Source organism: Aulostomus chinensis, chromosome 23 (assembly GCF_037954235.1).
Source record: "Aulostomus chinensis isolate RoL2024-O1b breed Wild chromosome 23, RoL_Achi_v1.0, whole genome shotgun sequence".
Lineage (NCBI taxonomy): Eukaryota > Metazoa > Chordata > Actinopteri > Syngnathiformes > Aulostomidae > Aulostomus > Aulostomus chinensis.
The window spans coordinates 3,638,009-3,658,729 of NC_141342.1; the positions used below are offsets into that span (position 1 = coordinate 3,638,009).

At 44.9% G+C, this 20,721-nt stretch overlaps 1 protein-coding gene across 1 annotated transcript in view; it reads right to left on the reverse strand.

Annotated features, from left to right (window-relative positions):
- Positions 1-18,759, reverse strand: part of pemt (phosphatidylethanolamine N-methyltransferase) — an 81,173-nt gene extending 62,414 nt beyond the window's left edge. The window contains exons 1-2 of the mRNA XM_086195954.1: positions 18,400-18,759; positions 17,463-17,570 (exon numbers count right to left, since the gene is read on the reverse strand). Coding sequence (XP_086052080.1) covers positions 17,463-17,570; positions 18,400-18,504 — 213 coding nt within the window. The 5' untranslated portion in view covers positions 18,505-18,759. The remainder of the gene's footprint in view (positions 1-17,462; positions 17,571-18,399) is intronic.
- Positions 18,760-20,721: the final 1,962 nt, after the last annotated feature.

Consider the following 20,721-nt stretch of genomic DNA (forward strand, 5'->3'; position numbering starts at 1 on the left):
GAAGATGAAAATGCAGTCTACGATAAACATATCACAAGGTTGCAATGCGGAACAGACTCTTTGCGGTGAGACTGAGATTATTCACGGAGTTTACCATCAAGAGCTGGTGCTTAAAATGCTGTGACTGCAGCTGATAGCAGACAAACTCCAGAGACTCTGAGTTACAATAAACCAAAACCAGGAGAAAACAACTGTAGCAAAAAAGCTGTTATGGCACCTCATTTCATTTCATCTGTTCTGGTGGTGAATCATGGACATTTAAAAGAAGTGGACAGAGCCTCCGGATCTGGGGGAAGCAAAAATACCTTCAATCTACATTCTTTCTAACAGCCAGTAGGGGGTGCCTCCACTGAACGCAAAGAGAAGTCAGATTGTATAACTAAAGGAAAGACAGATGCATGCAATATGTCAGTAGCCCTCAGCAGAGTTTTGAAACAGAAAATTACTTGTTTCTTTTTTTTACCTCAAAAGGAGAAAAAATATCCACTGAATTCACGGTCCAAATCCACGCTTCAAAACTGTGGTCTACAAACTAGTGAGTAACACTGAGGGCATGAACTGCATTTGGCAAAGATGCATTACTGACTTGGCTCAAAATGAACCCTGAATTAATAAAAATGTTTTGGAGTCTGTGGACTGACAGTGAATGGCAGACAGTTGCTGCTGGTTTGGTGATTTCTTTTCTGTCTTGTACTTTGCTCAACATGAGGGCCAGGTTTTCTCTTTAGAAGCCTTGGGCTGCTCACAAAGGACAGGGACACAGAAAGGGGCTAAGCATGGTCCTGTGGATGATTGGGTGGTGGGAAGAGGGGAGATGAAGGCCCACTCATACGAACAAGAGGAGAATATTACAACTGTGTGATTCATCCAGCCTCCCTCTGATGCTAACCATTGACGGTGAGAGACGGGAGACAGACTGAAAGGGGGAAACAGTGGGGGTCAGGAAGACAAAAACAGCGCAGGAGTGACGCAAGAAAAACAAAGCAAGAGGAGGTCCACATGCAAGATGTGTAATGATTATTAAGATTTCAGTACGGCACATTGTATGAGCACATCTTACCTTTAATTCAGCAAGGTAATGTGTCGGAGAAGAGGGAGAGCTCATTCATGCCGCACCTTGATGCCCATTTAGCCCAAGTGCAGCGCACGTGTCTGGTTATAGTTTGACAGAGTATTTCTCATGTTGCTAAACTTTGTTTTTGAGACAGTAATCGGAATACTCCTTAATTTTGCCATTCGACGCATTGGTAATTAGTCTGTTCCAGTCCAAGCCAGACAGGCATGAGGGTTCAACTGTAAGGCCCAATGGTGTGGCTGCGAGGGGAGAGGGGACCACAGTACCAAAGAAAGACATTAAGGCGCAAAGAGGCTACGGCAAGCCACGCCTGACAGAAATGCACCACAATTCAGTCGCGTTTCACCTTAAGACAAAAACACTAAACCAGTCAACATCAATAAAAATACAAGTAACGAGCAAATATAATAGGAAGTACCTTCAGGCTCAGGCCCTAAAAATGAAACGCTGCATTGGAAAAGGAATTTAAAATAGCAACAAAGCTCATTCATGGGATATTTTCCTGCCTATCACCCGGAATATTAACCTAGGAGAAACTCCAAGGTAGGCTAAGTTAGGCAAACTTTCTCACTGCTGAGCTGATCTGGTCTGCCTGTTTTGATCAGCAATTGAGCGCAAACACTTCAACACTTCACACTATACAGACGTCTTTTTCAACACGCGCTGTGCACATCACAACAGGCCTATTTTGAAACACGTTTTTGATGCTCAATATGGCGTTTTCTTTATGCGTGCTTCTGAGGGTCCTCATTGCAGCGTGAAAAGCACATGTTTTGCACATTAAAGCAAAAAAAAGAAAAAAAAACCTGCAGCGAAATGTGAAAAACCGCCGTTATTTTTGTCTCAATAAAGGTGAAACGTGACTGAATTGTGGTGTGTTTCTGTCAGGGATGGCATGCAGCCAGGTTCTGAGTCCTGACAAACACTTAAGGAGACTAGCAGTCGAAAGATGCGTTGCGTTATGCCAGCTTGATTTTGTTAACTTCCTCAGACTCAGTTGGTTTGATTGTTTACCCTCAGTTTATGTATTTCTTCCCACATTTTGTATTGTAAACTGTTTTCTTGTCTGTAACAACATCGACTGCACGTCTGTCCGTCCTGGGTGAGGGATCCTCCTCTGTTGCTCACCCTGAGGTTTCTCTGATTTTTCCCTGTTCAAAGGGTTTTCTATGGAGTTTTTCCTCAGTCGATGTGAGGCTCTGAGGGCAGAGGATGTTGTTATGATGCCATGAAGCCTGGAGACAAACTGGTGGTGAAAACGGGCTCTACAAATAAAATTGCCTTGCCTTGCCTTGCCTTCTATCGCATGTACTTAGAGTATGAGGTTGCATTTTGTTCTTCACTGTTTTCAGTGTTTTTTTTGTTTTTTTTTAACCTGTTCTGTGCAGGTGGATGAATCTATCGTCAAAAACAGACTCACAGCGTGGAACACTGAGCCACATCCTGGACGTGCCTAAAATACGCCCCAGCACTTCTGTTGGAACTACAAGAATTACTTTCAGCGATCGGCTCCGGCTGCCGCAGCCTCAGATGTGCCTGGTGGAATTCACAGGTAACTTCACGTCTCCCTTCTACATTTTTGATATATTTAACCTGCAGTTTAGCTCCCGCCTTCTTGGTCTGTCTATGTTGCACCACACAGACAGTTTTGCTCCTATTAATGGGTTCAGTTGTAAAAGAGTGAAATGATTTAACAGGGAACTGTGTGCAATTCCTGGCACCACTTATGAGAGAGGAGAACTCCTACTATGAAGGATGATATCATTTATTTTCCTCACAGTGAAGGAGCTGTAGAGGGAAAGTGGAGGAGAAGACAAAGATCTCACCCGCCCCTCACCTCTCCCTCCTCACCATCTCACAGCGTGGTTATACACATGATATATCGTACACATGTGAAAACACATGTAACAGTAGTGTTAATGCCTGTATGCATGAGCTAAAGAATTTTTTTTTTTTGGCTTCATTTCCTGCATTTGGTCCATTTCCTTTCACACGTCAAACCAACCGCACCAGGAAGACCCCTGTTTAGGTACTGACCAGAGGTCAGATGAGCTTTCACAACAGCCCAAATACTTCAGGATTCATTTGAAGCAGACTAAAAAGCGTCTAAAGGGACTGGTCTGTGAGGATGCGTGTCACTGGGATTTTATCTACGCTGATACCGCTACAGATATTGCTTATCTATCCTGATTCTTATCAGTACTCTTACCAAGAGTACTGTCAATAGTTTGGTGGGCAAAAATAAAGACATGACTTGAAAGTATATGAAAAAATTCAGGTTTTTTAAAATTTCTCCGCAATATGACAAACTCAATGCCTCATGACGTGTGACAATGATTATTTGCTTTTGAAAAAATATTGATTAGGAATGGGTGAGGAGTTTTGATATTCATTGTGTATTTTTCAAAAATATCAAAGAATCACGTGACTGTTCTTGACTTGAGTTCTTTCGTTAGTGTTGCTGGAGCAAAAAATATTAACACACTGTAACAAGAGAGTGAGAATGAGAAAAGGCTTGACTTCCTTTAATTTAGTTTCCCAGTCAAATGATTAAATTAATATAATTAATTTACTGGTTTTAAACTCAGTTCAGTTACAAATTAAAATGAAAATGAGGGAGGGAGACATGTTTTTTGATTGGTCGATGTCTGATAGAGAATTGAGTTTGGCTTCAGTCAGTCATTAAAACAGTGTTTAGTTTGAAAAAGAAACTAACGTGTATACACACACACGCGCGCGCGCGCACACACACACACACACACACACACACACACACACACACACACACACACACACCAAGATACACAGGAGACTTGGGATCCTCTGTCCTGCAGGATCACTGCTGCATTTAGCTGGACGTCATCATGACATCACCAGAGCGGGATGATACCCAACAATCACCAGCCAGGTATAATTAGCACCTGCAGGTGTGCGAGTTTGCATGTAGAATGGGACTCTAATGAGAAGGCTGTGTTGAGTAAGCTCACAGGCACATGGTCCATGTGACTTTTCCGGAGGCTTTCTGAAGTCAGAATTGGTCCGAGAATGAGTCACACTTTAGGCAACCTACACACACACACGCACAAATTTCCAACACTGTACAGATGTTGCAAAGGTCAGTGACACTTCCTGAGATCCAAAGCTTTCAAGCAGAGTAGCAAACTCGGAATTGGCCATGAATCAAACTGACAGTTCCTGGTACTTGGGAGAAGAACATGTTCCACAAACAGGTCAGTGTACCGCAGCCTCACAGTGGCACGACGACCTCTCAGCCCCCCACCCACCCCCCGAGCTCTGATGCTGCCGGTGAAGTCGGCGCTCTTCACCAATCAGACAATTCATACGTTGGACCACAGACTGAGATTCATCCTCAACCCAGACAGAGAATTTAATGTCAATATGCAGTTTTATTATGTTTCCAGCAGGCTTTAATACGTGGGTGTGAATCTGTGGGTGATCATCCCCATTTATAACAGCATGCAAAGATTACAAGTCAAAAGTGGTGGTAACTAGAGTTGGTACATTCTGATCTGTGCCAATATGCACACACACAAACTCTCTCTCGCTCTCTCTCTCTCTCTCACACACACACACACACACACACACACGCTAAACACATCAGAAACTCAAGGAGCAAACCTCACTGTGTCTCTGTTCCAGTAGGAACACTGCGTTCACTGTGAATGTATAGAATACCCCCATTTCTTTCTCTGATAAATGAGATTATGTGTACAGAAAACTGCATGCGCATTTGAGGCAGTTGAGTAGGACACAGGCCAGAAGAAGCCTGTACCTGTTTCAGTCTACAATGAGCCCATTCGCATTTTTCTTATTATAATTCCATGAAGTTGTGACACATTACAAGGCAAGGCGAGGCAAATTTATTTGTATCGCACCATTCATACACAGGGCAATTCATAGTGCTTTACAGAGGGAAAGAGAAATTGAAAGTGAGAATCAGTTTATAATTGAAATCATGAATTAAAACATTCAAAAATCATTTAAAATCAATAAAACAGTTTAAGATCAATTCGACAGCAGACAAATCAATATTAAATCAATCCATCAATCCCAAATCAACACTATCAGAAGGCTGCAGTAAACAGCAGTGTTTTCAGCCCTGATTTAAATGAGCTGACAGTTTGTGCCCCCCTCAGAGGTTCAGGGAGTTTGCTCCACAGGTGTGGACCACAGAAGCTGAAAGCAGCTTCACCCTGCTTGGTTCTGACCCTGGGGACACTGAGTAGACCTGTCCCTGATGACCTGAGGGGTCTGGATGCTTCATGCCCAGCCAGCAGCTCTGACATGTACACACGTGGACAAAATTGTTGGTACCCTTCCGTTAGAGAAAGAAAAACCCACAATGGTCACTGAAATAACTTGAAACTGACAAAAGTAATAATAAATAAAAATTTACTGAAAATTAACTAATGAAAATCAAACATTGCTTTTGAATTGTGGTTCAACAGAATAATTTTAAAAAACAAACTAATGTAACTGGCCTGGACAAAAATGATGGTACCCCTTGAAAAGATTGAAAACAATTTGAGCATGAGGACATGTTAAACTAAGGTGTGTCCTGTAATGAGCATCACAGGTGTCTTCAAACTTGTAATCAGTCCGTCTGCCTATTTAAATGGTGAAAAGAAGTCACTCTGCTGTTTGGTATCATGCTGTGGACCACACTGAGCATGGACCAGGGAAAGCTAAGGAGAGAGTTGTCTCAGGAGATTAGAAAGAAAATTATAGAAAAGCAGTTAAAGGTAAAGGCTATAAGACCATCTCCCAGCAGCTTGATGTTCCTGTGACTACAGTTGCACACATTATTCAGAAGTTTAAGGTCCACAGGACTGCAGCCAACCTCCCTGGACGTGGCCGGAAGAGGAAAATTGATGACAAATTGAGGAGACGGATAATACGAATAGTAACCAAAGAGCCCAGAAAAACTTCCAAAGAGATAAGAGGTGAACTCCAAGGTCAAGGTACATCAGTGTCAGATCGCACCATCCGTCGCTGTTTGAGCCAAAGCGGACTTCATGGAAGACGACTGAGGAAAACTCCACTGTTGAAAGCAAATCATAAAAAAGCGAGACAGGAATTTGCCAAAATGCATGTTGACAAGCCACAAAGCTTCTGGGAGGATGTCCTTTAGACAGATGAGACAAAACTGGAGCTTTTTGGCAAGTCCCATTAGCTCCATGTTCACAGATGCAAAAATGAAGCATACAAAGAAAAGAACACTGTACCTACAGTGAAACATGGAGGAGGCTCGGTTATGTTCTGGTGTAGCGGACTCTACTCTACTTACATAATTCACCTCTGTTACTGCTAGGAACCAAGTTCATTGTTTTGAGCGTTTCAAGTACGTTGTTGTTGTTGTTACTCTGGTTGCTAGGTTTCCTGTGGTGAGTTTCCATTGTTGATGTTATGATGTGAAGAGTGAAGACGCATTCATTAAATGGCTCGCTTTCAACTTATATTTTTACTACGCTGCTCAACTCGCCTCCCATGCTTAACTCTACACTGGTGACCCCGCGTTTGTCTACTGTAAGTTTTCAGTGACAACCTTAAACGAACATGCATTCGCTGTGCCTAACGTTAAAGTCCCAGATAGCACTGTTCCGCTCTCCACTGGCGGGCCTCCAACAAAATGGAACAGAGTAACGTTGGCGCAGTTTCTCTCAAGCTACCAGAGTTCTGGGAGTCGGCAGCTAAAGTATGGTTCGCCCAGGCGGAAGCACAGTTCACCATCAGGCAAATCACATCAGATGATACCAAGTACTGTTATGTGGTAGCAGCACTCGGGAGTTCAACCGCTTCCAGATTGGTGAGCTTCCTTGTAAATCCGCCCTCGCATGGCAAATACGAAGCAATCAAGGCACAACTGTTGAACACTTTTGAACTTTCTGATGCTGAGAGAGCCAATAGGCTTTTCTCTCTGAACGGCCTGGGTGATAGCAAGCCATCTGAGCTCATGGACAAGATGCTGAATCTTCTGGGTGCACATCGGCCCGATTTCCTGTTTGTCCAGCTGTTTCTGCGTCAGCTCCCCAGCCAAGTACGGGCCGCTTTAGCCAACACTGACACCTCCAACTGCCGCACCCTGGCTGCAGAGGCTGATAAAGTTTTCCTGGCTGGCCAACACCACTGCGCATCCGCTCTGGTTCCAGTCCAGCCCGGTCTACCGCCCCCTAGCGACACAAGGGTGGCAGCCGCCATGCCAGTTCCCGGCCGGCGACTGGACCCCGGCCTGTGTTTCTACCATGCCAAATTTGGTGCCAGAGCTAAAAAGTGCATCTCGCCTTGCAATTTCTCTGTGTTCGGGAAACGCCAGGCCCAGCGCTCGTTAGTGGCCACGAGCGTTGGTGGGGACGACAATAGGCTACTTTTCATCAAAGACTCCATCTCAGGACGGCGTTTCCTGTGCGACACGGGGGCGCAGAAGAGTGTCATACCTGCCTCAAGCATGGATGCCCTGTCCGGCACTCACGGCCCTCCCATGGTGGCTGCCAATGGTAGCCCCATCCGCACATATGGCATGAGACTTGTGGACATGTGTTTCAATGGACAACGGTTTAGCTGGGAGTTTGTCTCAGCAAAGGTCGCTTTTCCCCTGCTCGGCGCTTATTTTCTTTGCGCCCACAGTCTACTAGTGGATGTCAAGAACCGCCGCTTGGTCAACGCAGTCACCTTCTCTTCACATGCATGCACGCTCAGCGGTGCGGACTCCATCAGGCTGTCTAGCGCGCTCGCCACATCGGACGTGTTCCTCCGCCTCCTCGCTGAGTTCCCAGACCTCACTCAGCCCACCTTTTCCTCATCCACCACCAAGCACGGAGACGAACACCACATCGCCACCACCGGCCCTCCTGTCTACGCCCGGGCGCGGCGCCTCGATCCGGCAAAACTCTCTGTCGCCAAGGCTGAGTTCGAGAACATGGAACGCCTCGGCATCGTTCGACGCTCCGACAGCCCATGGGCTTCACCACTCCACATCGTGCCGAAACCCGGCGGCGGATGGCGCCCGTGCGGGGATTACCGCCTGCTCAACAATGCAACGACGCCTGACCGCTACCCGGTGCCCCACATCCAGAATTTCTCGGCTCACCTGGATGGACAGGTCATCTTCTCCAAAGTGGACCTCATCCGCGGCTACCACCAGGTGCCCGTCCACCCATCGGATGTCCCCAAGACGGCAGTGATCACCCCATTTGGGCTTTTTGAGTTCCTGCGCATGCCGTTCGGCCTCAAAAACGCCGCTCAATCCTTCCAGCGCCTCATGGACTCAGTGCTGCGGGACCTGTCTTTCGTCTTCGTGTACCTGGACGACATCCTGGTTGCTAGCACATCCACAGCGGAGCACCTGTCCCACCTCCGGGTACTCTTCGAGAGGCTGAGCCAACATGGGCTCATCATCAACCCGGACAAGTGTCAGTTCGGCCTATCCACCATTGATTTCCTGGGCCACCGCATCACCAAGGAGGGGGCAGCCCCCCTCCCGTCCAAGGTAGACGCCATCATCAACTTTCCTCGCCCGCACACTGCCCAGTCTCTGCTGGAGTTCATCGGCATGGTGACCTTTTACCACCGCCACACGCGGCAGGCTGCTCACCTCCTCCATCCCCTGTACAACGCGTTGAAGGGGAAGGCCCCCAAACATGCCCTGGACTGCTCAGCAGAAGTGGACAAGGCGTTTGGAGACGTGAAAGCTGCTCTGGCTAACGCAATGATGCTGGCACACCCATCACCCAAGGCGCCCATCGCCGTCACATCGGATGCCTCGGACTATGCTGTCGGCGCGGTGCTCGAGCAGTGGGTGGGCGGCGTGTGGCAGCCACTCGCCTTCTTCAGCCGACAGCTGCGTCCCTGTGAACGAAAGTACAGCACCTTTGACCGGGAGCTTCTGGGCCTCTACCTCGCAATTAGGCTTTTTCGTTTCCTGCTGGAGGCCCGCCAGTTCACAGCGTTTGTGGACCACAAACCACTAACTTTTGCCATGGCGAAGCTGGCTGAGCCCTGGTCTGCCCGCCAACAGCGGCAGTTGTCCTACGTGTTGGAATTCAAAACGGACATACAGCATGTCGCCGGAAAGTCCAACGTTGTCACGGACTGCCTCTCGCGGGCCGTCACAGGGACTATCCACCTGGGGGCGGATTACACACAAATGGCAGAGGATCAAAAGAGAGACCCGGACATCCAGGCCTACAGGACAGCTGTCACAGGACTGCGGTTGGAGGACGTGCCATTCGACGACACCGGCTCCACACTCCTGTGCGATGTCTCCACTGGCCAGCCCCGGCCCATCGTCCCTGTAGACTGGAGGCGGCGGGTTTTCGATGCTGTCCATAGCCTCTCCCATCCCGGCAGGAAACCTTTGCAGAAGCTTGTGTCGGCCAAGTTCGTTTGGCACATGCTCAAGAAGGATGTTAGGAAATGGGCTGATACCTGCGTAGAGTGTCAGCGCTCCAAAGTGCACCGCCACACCAAAGCCCCCTTGGTGCATTTTCTTGTGCCTGAACGGAGGTTTGACCACGTGAACGTGGACCTAGTGGGCCCCCTGCCCCCCTCCCACGGCTTCACTTACCTCCTCACGATGGTCGACAGGACCACGTGGTGGCCGGAAGCTGTCCCCCTGTCGTCTACTGCTACGGCCGAGGTGGCGCGGGCGTTCATCGGAACCTGGGTCGTCCGTTTCGGCACCCCGTCTGACCTGTCCTCCGACCGGGGCTCTCAGTTCACTTCTGAGCTCTGGAATGCCATCGCAGAGGGCCTGGGGGTAAAACTCCACCGCACCACGGCCTTCCACCCACAGGCTAATGGCTTGTGCGAACGTTTTCACCGTTCCATGAAGGCTGCCCTGCGGGCTTCCCTCAAGGACAGCAGTTGGGTTGACAGGCTCCCGTGGGTCTTGCTCGGCCTCAGAACGGCCCCCAAGGAAGACGTCCAGTCCTCATCGGCAGAGTTAGTTTATGGCCAGCCGCTGAGGGTCCCTGGGGATTTCATCCCTACTGCCACGGATCCCTGGTCCGCGCCCCGCCAACGCAACACACTCCTGGATAACGCCAAGGCCTTCACACCTATCCCAACCTCTCAACATGGACTGCCCCAGTCACACGTCCCCACGGAACTGCGATCGGCGGAGTACGTGTTCATCCGCCATGACGCCCAGCGCAGCCCACTCACACCTCCTTACGATGGCCCGTTCCGCGTTCGGGAGGCTGGGGTCAAGCACTTCGTGGTGGAGGTGGGAAACAAGCTGGAGCGTGTTTCAGTCGACCGCCTCAAACCCGCTCACTTGGACTTGGACTCTCCTGTGGATCTGGCTCGGCCCCCCCGTCGAGGGCGCCCCCCTGCCCAGCCTCCGGCCCACACCTGGCCCCCTTCCGTCCCTGCCCCGCCTCCACGCCGCCACAGAGGCCCGGGACGCCTACCTGCAGCTGACTCACCCCCAGCCCCTGTTCGGCAGAGCCGTTGTGGCCGTGTTTTACGCCCCCTACTCCGCAAGGACTTTTCATATTGATGTGAATTCTGGAGGGACGTATGTAGCGGACTCTACTCTACTTACATAATTCACCTCTGTTACTGCTAGGAACCAAGTTCATTGTTTTGAGCGTTTCAAGTACGTTGTTGTTGTTGTTACTCTGGTTGCTAGGTTTCCTATGGTGGGTTTCCGTTGTTGATGTTATGATGTGAAGAGTGAAGACGCATTCATTAAACGGCTCGCTTTCAACTTGCGTTTTTACTACGCTGCTCAACTCGCCTCCCATGCTTAACTCTACACTGGGGCTGCTTTGCTGCATCTGGCACAGGGTTTCTTGAATCTGTGCAGGGTACAATGAAATCCCAAGACGATCAAGGCATTCAGGAGCGAAATGTGCTGCCCAGTGTCAGAAAGCTTGGTCTCAGTTGCAGGTCATGAGTCCGCCAACAGGATAATGACCCAAAACACATGGCTAAAAACACCCAAGAATGGCTAAGAACAAAACATTGGACTATTCTGAAGTGGGCCCTCTATGAGCCCTGATCTAAATCCTATTGAACATCTGTGGAAGGAGTTGAAACAAGCAGTCCGGAGAAGGCACCCTTCAAACCTGAGACAGCTGGAGCAGTTTGCTCACAGGGAGTGGGCCACAATACCTGTTGACAGGTGCAGAAGTCTCATTGAGAATTACAGAAATCGCTTGATTGCAGTGATTGCCTCAAAAGGTTGTGCAACAAAATATTAAGTTAAGGGTACCATCATTTTTGTCCAGGCCAGTTTGTTTTTTAAAATTATTCTGTTGAACCACAATTCAAAAGCAATGTTTGATTTTCATTAGTTAATTTTCAGTAAATTTTTATTTATTATTACTTTTGTCAGTTTCAAGTTATTTCAGTGACCATTGTGGGTTTTTCTTTCTTTAATGGAAGGGTACCAACAATTTTGTCCACGTGTGTATCAGGCCCAAGCCCATTCAGTGACTTATAGACCAGTAACAGGATGTTGAACTCAATCCTATGACACACAGGGAGCCGGTGCAGTGATTTAAGGACAGGTGTCATGTGGTCCATTTTCTTAGTGTTGGTCAGGACTCTGGCAGCAGCATTCTGGATGAGCTGCAGGTGCTTGATTGATTTTTTACTGAGACCTGTAAAGACACCGTTACAATAATTTAGCCTACATGGACTAGTTTTTCCATGTCTTGTTTAGAAAGAAATCCTTTAATCCGTGCAATGTTTTTGAGATGATAATAGGCTGATTTAGTGACAGTTTTTATGTGGCTCTTAAAATTCAGGTCTGAGTCCATAACAACACCAAGGTTTCTAGCTTGGTCGGTGGTTTGTAGTGTCATTGAGTCAAGTTGGCTGCTGACCTCAAGCCTTGCGTTTCTGGGACCAAACACAATGACTTCTGTCTTTTCTGCATTGAGCTGGAGAAAATTCTGGCCCATCCACTGATTGACCTGTAGGATACAGTCACTCAGTGGATGCAGTGGACTGTAATCGCATGGCGACACTGTAATATAAAGTTGTGTGTCATCAGCATACGAGTGGTAGGAGATGTTCTGGTGCTCTATGACCTGGGCCAGTGGGAGCATATAAATATAGCATACAAGACGTGAGATCAAAAGCAAAGATTGCCTGAGTTAACTTCTAGTGTCTTCTATGTTTGAGGGACATTCCTCTCTTTTTTATGACTATCTCAATTAAAAAGAAAAAACACAAATTTCTGATTTTTTTTTTTTTTTTAATTTTCTGTTTTGGTGCAGTGATTCTCATACTGGCTTGTTCCATTATTCAGATTTTAAAATCAGACCCTGACATCAGATTTCTCTGTGAATGGACACGAGCATCATTTCTGACGTCTGCTTTAAAGCGATGCTACGATAGTTTAATAGTGAATGGCGCCTTTTTCCTTTCAAGTACTCACAAATAGTTGTCTTGAGTTCAGGAAGACATTGATGCAGAATGCAGAAGAGCCAGCCATGTATATTTAGCTTGAAGCTAATGGCAAGGTTAAGTAAAACTTACAGCCAGTGGTCAAATACAACATAGACGAAGAGCAACAACACATAAAAACAGGACCCAAACCCAAGAGGAACAATACCAGAGAGGACAAAGGCCCATCTCTATCATGGTCCATGATGGGTGACGGCTAACAACGGCAAAAATGTAAGAACTCTCAGGTGCATCCTGCCATATAATCCACAGCTCAATAATCCCCAAATTAACACACGAACCACTCACCACAACATAATCTATGATAATTACTTTTACACCACTGCATTGATCACATTCAATCAGTTACCGTACACGCTCACTCATGGAGGCTGCCCAGTACAATGGCAGTCTGATCTGTCGCACACCGAGCAGCTGCACTGGAGCAGTCAGGGTTAAGGGCCTTGCTTAAGGGTACATCAGCAGTACAATGAATAAGTTACAATGTCTATCTTAAATTTAGCTCTGGGAGGTATAAATTCCTCTGTGTAGCAACTTGAAACAAGGAATAATTTAGGGGGGGGGGGTATGAGGAGGAAATACGACCTACTCTATTTGTAAAGTGTCATGAGATGGTGATGTACCACTTTCAATTACCCTGGAACACAAAAACATGCTCGCTGACATGCTGCTTGGTGAGAACCACTGATGACCACTGAGGCAAGAGTGCTGGGTCATTTCATCCTCAAGCGTCTCTGGTGGTCACAGCATCCGCAGTCTGGTCATATCAACCACCTGCTCTTGTGAGCACACGACTTACAGGGCATCGTGCACCGCACACCTTCAAATAGCTCAGTGCTCACTCACTGTTCTGGGAGAGCTCGAAGGCAAAGGGAGGGGGTGCTGGTAGTGGGGGGGGGGGGGTGTCACTGGAAAACTTGACGGTGAAGATTTAGGATGGCACAAACAATGAATGCAGCAGCACAGAGCAACAGACGCATCCAAATGTGTGAGTGTCCTTTAAAATTAAAGTACCACCCTATTGAGACACAAGGTGGAACATGTCAAGAACACGCTATCATTCATGTAACAAAAAATCAAAAAAACAAAAATCCCGTTTGGTTTTTTTTAAGCCAATGAAAGTGGAAATACTGAGGGTGGAACTAAAGTTGTTTTGATTACTAAATAACAATTTCTCCTCTTGATCATGACGTCAAATGATAAAAAAAAAAAGTGAGCCTTAGAGGTTGAAATCTCCTAAACTCTATGCCAAACGGCCGCGTAACTCTAAAGCTACTGCTAGTGACAGGTAAGCTTGTCCCGGACAGCAACAGGTTGGACCTGCTGAGTGCCCAAATATACACACAGCAGATTATATGATGATTTGGGGGATGAGGCACAATTAATCTCATTGTAATATGATGTCAGCCTGTCCAAAAAAGTATTGCAAAAATGTTTGTTTTTGTATTTTTGGTATGTTTCGGCTGAACAATTCAAAATGATCATTAATTTGTGTGTATTTTTCTTGAATTTCAAGCAGGTTGACTCATGATAACGTCATAACAGAGTACAGTGGTCCCTCGTTTATCGCGGGGGATGCCTTCTAAAAATAACCCGCAATAGACGAAATCCGCGAAGTAATCAGCTTTATTTTTTTACAATTATTATACATGTTGTAAGGCCGTAAAACCCCTAACCACACACTTTTATACACTTTTCTCAGGCAGGCATTAACATTTTTTCAGAGTTCTCTCTTATTTAAACACTCTCAAAGTTCAAACTTTTGCAGATTTAAAAAAATAAGTACAATATTAGTAAATGAAACCAAAGATCAAAACCTGTTTTCAAGCCCAAACATTTTTAACAAATTTAATTTTAATGATCTACGAGGTTTAACACGTAAGAAATTAATACCAGTCACTCCCGCGTATTTCCCAGTTCTCTGACGGTGCCTCTTTGTCCTGGCGCTGCTCCGCTGTCACGTCTTTTTCCTCTGAAGGCCTTGGTGCAAGTTTTCTCCCCGAAACAAAGTTTTACACTTTTAAGTTTTAAGTAGAAAACTTGCAAACATACAGCACCTCAAAGTCACACTGCTAGCGATTGAACATTTATGTAAATCTGGCTAGCCGAACACGTTCTGTACTCCCTTAGCCAATCAGGATGCCGAACACAATGCGCGTTCACACTGTACGCTGTTAAAAAAAGCATGCAAAATTACACTAAAAAAATCCGTGAAACAGTGAGGCCGTGGTAGGTGAACCGCGTTTTAGTGAGGGACCACTGTACATCATAATTGCGATATGGCTTTTTCACCGAGTCGTGAAGCACTGCTCTAAATCGAGAAAAAGATGTAAGGAGTATGAAAGCCAGTCCAAGAAGGTGAAGTCTTCGTTGCTTCCTTTCATGCCCGAGTTGCTCAGGTATGAGCACGTTTTACCTGAAGGAGCATGCAAATGGAGCAGCACATGCAGCTGCCACGAAACAGGGCAACAGCGTGACCTGCTACAAATAAAAGGACAAAAAGACAGTGACGCACATTCTACCGTTAACACGTCACCAGGGCAAATGAATATGCTCCAAGGGGCAGGGATTCTGAGTACGGAGGAACACTTTTCCTCCAATGAGACATTTCCTTCCAAAATCCCATCAGCCATTGTCTCCCCATCACATGTGAAAGACATGTGCTCATTCGGGACCTCCATTCCACTTCATTTCCAGATATTTCATCATCAAGTCTCCCTAAGTTCCATCAGTACAAGTGCTGCTTGCCTGAGCAACACATTTGACAAAGAGGTGTGGCTAATCTTCCAGCACAACCCTCAAAGGGCTCCTTCGGTATCATGTGCAGGGCTGAGGTACCTCAGCATCACTTAGTGTAATGTCAGTAATAGCCTGCTGCTGCCCTGTCAGGATAGAATGTGATGACAGCGGTGACCATGTGTCCCGCTGGGGTGCTCAGGTGAGACGGTCGACTGACTAAAAGGTCAAATGAGTCACCGTCTGTGATTAAACAGTTTAAAACTGAAACACATGCATTTTCTGAATGAGAACGTTTTCAAAAGTAGCAAGGAATTAAAGGTGCAAGCAGTGTTGTTAGGGCCTGAGCCTCCACGCGCTCGCGGCAGGGTTCAATCCCTCCCCCGCTGCACTCTGCTGTCTGTGTCACTGTGTGTTCACACCGGACGCGAACGCAAATTTTGCGTCGCATCATTTTAGTGTCCATTTGTGTCAATCGCGCGAATACGCGAATTCGCTCAACTGCCCGAGTAGCGAGTATTCCCGGCAACATTTCCTTCCGCCATTTTACCATGAATATTCACAGAACTGTTGCGTTGTTCCTGCCGTGGAAGGCAGAAATACGTCGGAAAACTAAACGCCATCATATCTGGGTTATCAACACCATCTGGAGGCGAGCTCAGCTCAGTGAATTTCCCCGCTCAGTAGCTGGGTTTACATGGAGCCTAATTTTCCAAGTAGAATCGGATTAGAGGCCCAAACCGAATAAAAATGTTCCATATAAACACCTCAATCCGAATAAAGAGGCCCAGACCGAATGGAATTTCATATGGTTTCACAGGGGTAGAATATTCCTTTTCCCAAACCGATCAGATGTAAAATCTTATCACTGTAAATCTGAAGTGGCGAGTGTGTCGAGCAAACATAATAGGGTCTTCTCTCGGGAGGACCTCCGGGCTCAGGCCCTAACAAATAACATAGTGACCAATCAGCTATTTCCTCAATCCTGAACAACATGAGACATCATTGGCATTGTGGTTGGAAAAGAACAACTTGTTTTCTTTCCCACATTCCTGCCTCAACATTGTGAATATGTGCCCTCTAATTTACTGCGCCTGCATTGCTATGGAAAGGCATCATTGAACTCGACAATCAGGGACATCATGGACTATGAAGCATTTTCTGTGTCTTTGTATAATGTTGTTCTGCAAGATTATGCAATGTGAAGTCAACTCGCTCGAGAACACCTCAAGCTCATATTCCATTGTAATTAAGTGAACGCGGTGTTCAGAGAGAGTTCATATAACGTTCATGTCTATCTGCTTTAACCCTGACCGAAGCACCATTCGCTTTATCTTCTTTTTACTATTTCTTATTGTCATATTTGTGCTTTTTCTATATGAGATGTGTAAATATTTAAATATCTCTTAAATGTCTATTCTGTATAGATACTGTATATGTATTCAAATATGAGGAATTCACAATAATTTATCAGCATCACAGGTAACAAACGTATTCTTTATTTCGTTCAATGCATCCGTCTGATGGAGAAATATCTCTTCACCTTTGAGCATCACCTGTCATTTATGATGAGGCAACAATCCAGGGAAAATTCAAAATGTTTCGCAATAGCAACTATTAACAATATTTACATCAGTTTTTCAGTGAGTAATTATCATATGAATTTGTTTAAATACACATCAACATCAGCAAATATCAGCCAAATCTGACTCAGGAAAAATATCTAACTGTCTCATAGAGATTATTTTGACTGATGGTGTCATCTGAATAGTGATATTAGCAGGAACGCCCATTTCCACATCATTACGCTCCTTTTCACTGCAAAACTCCTTCTGATAATAATGGTTTATTTTCATGGGGATGTGTATCAACCACAGGTTTACCCACAAACACGCAACACGGGGTGGGGCTACGGTCAGCCTCCATGTCTGTCACAGGATCTCTGAATATTCATAACATTAAATCTTTCTTTCTGAGTAGTTTATCTCATTCCTTGACAAAAGAAAGGCAGAACAATGCAACAGAAACACCAAAAGTTCCCAAATTCTGAATGAAAAGGAGTTGAAAGAAGACAAAACTTATTTAATCTACATAATCTGTGAGAATGTTGTTCATCTAAAGAACATCATCCAAGTTTATTCAGCCAGGCTTCAATTAGTGAGCTCGACTGGAACGTCAGTGCGCTGCAATATACTGGATTTCTAGCACTTACCAAATTCCAGAAGAAAGGGTTGAAAACGATGGCGACCACAGCGACAGCGAAGCTGCAGTCATGAAAGTTGACGTGTCTCAGTAGTTCCTCCACCGCTGTCAAGTCCATCTGACAGAAACCACACAAACAACAACGTAAACAATAACGCTGCACAGAAAAAGAAAAAACCCAAATGTAATAATACAGAAAGATGATGAAGGTTATGAAAGTGGAGTCATTTGCTTTGACAATGGAAGCAAATACTTCAACAAATACATTTATTTTTGTCCCGTAAGTCCTTCCTCTAAATATACGTGGTTAGCTCTTTTTGGAGTCATAAAAAAAGTTTTTAAAAAAATATCTGTGTGAGCTCAAGACTCTTATTCTGGGTAAAGTATTGCTTCCATGAGTTTTCTAACAAGTAAAGCTCCTCGCATTACTGGATCCTAGTGACTATGAAGTAGTAGTTATGATGTAGTAAAACTCTGTTATAATAGGTTATTCATAGCATATTTTTTAATAAAAAAATGCTTGTCTAAAAATTAAGTTTGTCTTAGAAACAAATTACAATTTTCATATTCTATGAAATTTAAATGTTAGGATGTTTAATCCAATTAAAAATGTCTCAGTATGAAATATATTACATGAAAAGTGGTTTTATGTTGGTTCTTACATCAGTATAAATTAAAACAAATATGTGTGTGTGTGTGTGTGTGTGTGTGTGTGTGTGAGTAAATTCTTATAATATGTAGTGTAAACACATCCTATGTTCATCTTATGTGTATTTGAGCATTCGAGGAGGAAGCATACTTTTATTTTGAAAAGACAAATGAGCAACTTTTCCGGCTAAGCTTCGAAGCAGCCACGGTAGCAAACCGGCTTCTCTGAGCCCTTGAAACGATGAAGATGATTGTAGGAATTGTACAGCTAGTTCTTATTGACCGTTTTCAGTTGTTACCTTCGAGTAGTCCACGTTGTTGAGCCCTCCGCAACAGTCCAGCGGTACAGGAGGATTATTTCCAGCCGGAATATTGTTCTGTTCGGCGTCTTCGTCGCTGTTCATTCACACCCGAGTGAACTCTGGCAGGCTACCTGCACTCGTGTGTGTGTGAGATACCGAGTAGTTTCTAGAATAGAGTTCAAAGTGCTTATTTTTCGACTAAAGAAGGGCGCCGTTGCTTTGGAGAAGTATACACGTCCTGATAACCTTTAACCCAGCGCAATGCTTCCTGGGAAATGAGTTTCATAGCTCATGTGTAAAAGTTAGAGCCTTACTGATTGATATCTGACACAGATAGTTTTCTCCTCCTGACTATAATTATATTTCGACCTGTTGTGACACACCATTATACATGATTTATTTCCCTGTTGGAGTTTTCATGAATGAGTTGTCTGTTTCTCTACAGTGACCCCTGCTGGTAAATTTACATTTTATATGAAGGGACATTTAGCAGTGTAAATAAATTGGTTTGCTGATCCCTCTATGGCTTTAGTAGTGAGACACATATTAAATAAATATTCCATTATTGCCTTCCTGAGAATAAGTCTGGGACAGATTTTATAAACCTGTTGTAAACTACTTTTTTGTTCCTTTTCTTATCCTGACTCTCATTTTACACCATTTCTCAAGGGGAACACGCACAGTCCACAGCACCAGAGCCTTAGAGAGATCCACACTCCCTGCCTCAAAGACAGACCAGTATTCAAAAAGCTTTTTCTACATAAAATCGATGAATATCGTGTGAGCAAGTGAGCAGTCATGCCTTAAAACAACCATAAACATACCAGTTAAGAAATAGAGTGGCCGTTGAGCAACTGAAGGGTTGCTGGTTCGATCCTCACTTTCCCCGATGACCATGTCCTTGAGCAAGATACTGAGCCCCTGATGGCCCTGTGAACGACTGGTGACCCGTCCAGGGTGAACCCCGTCTCTCACCCAATGTCAGCTGGGACACGCTCCAGCCCCCCCCCCCCCCCCCCCCCCCCATGCAACCCTTAAGAGGTATTACAAGAGGTATAGAAAATGGATCCATCATCATTGGTTGTTTTTGTTTTTTTTTGGGGGGGGGGGGGCACATTCTATGTTGGTCACTGCCAACTTGGTGTTTTAAAACCTTTTTTTGCATTTCTTTAAAAGCCTTTATTTCATTTTGCTGAGCTATTAAATCACGAGAAAGGTACTGCGTTTTGATTTCCTCACGTTTGTATTCGGCTGCAAATTTTGGGGCTGTGGTCAACCCCCCTACTGGCAATTATAGAGAATGCAAGTTTAGTTTCGTGTGAGTTTGTCAGGGGTGTACGTCATCTGACAATGGGGGCCTTTGAAACTAACGTTCAACCAAAAAAGTATACTCACTGCATCGCTTCTTTGTGACTCCAGGATGCAGAAAGAGCCAGCCATGAATATTTGACTTGAAGCTAATAGTGACTGACGGCTAACAAGAACTGGAGCTTCGAAACTGAAACTCGCAAACGTAAACTTACACTCTCAAGTGCATCTTCCAGTACAGTCAACACCTTTTATTGAGCTGTAACCAAAAAAAAAAACACTTTGATTTCAGTATAATATTAACTATAACTCTTCAAATTCAGTTCTGTAGCTTGCTAACCCACTGTAATGCAGATTCATACAGTTTACATTTAAACCTTTTTTTTTTTTTACAATAAGCTCCTCCCACACAACATCAACAAACTACTTATTTTGTGGAGCAGGTTACACTAACACCAATACGGGGGTGTTAATTTCAATAAAAGTGAATTATACCAACAACATTTTGGGCATGCTTGTTCTACGATAGCAGTTAACACATCATTACTCCAGCAAAAGTACAGATATTTATGTAAGAAAATAAAAAAGGAAATGTAAAGAAATGTATTTATTCTTATAAATAAAATGTAAATCATTTTTGTTGGTTGTGCATCAAAACCTAGGTAATGAGCCTGTTTTTTTTTTTAATGTAAGAGTTTGAAAGCATAGACAGATAGTTAGATATAGATAGTCTATAGATATAGAGTCATAGATAGTGTTCATATTTAGAGAGAAAAACTAACATCTTGTCTCCAAAATGAATAGTCGTTAAGTGCAGATACCTGAAAGGCCACTGAAGTGCAGTAACTAAGTATTTCCACTTCATTGCTTTCTCTCTTTGCCAATATGTCAAATGCAGGTCAGCCTCGCACTGTTTATGATATCAAATGTGCAAAAACTGTAAGCTATTTACATCCCTTGCCTTTGTTAGCTGCAATTTGATAGATTAACTGCTTAATATTGGTAGTTTAA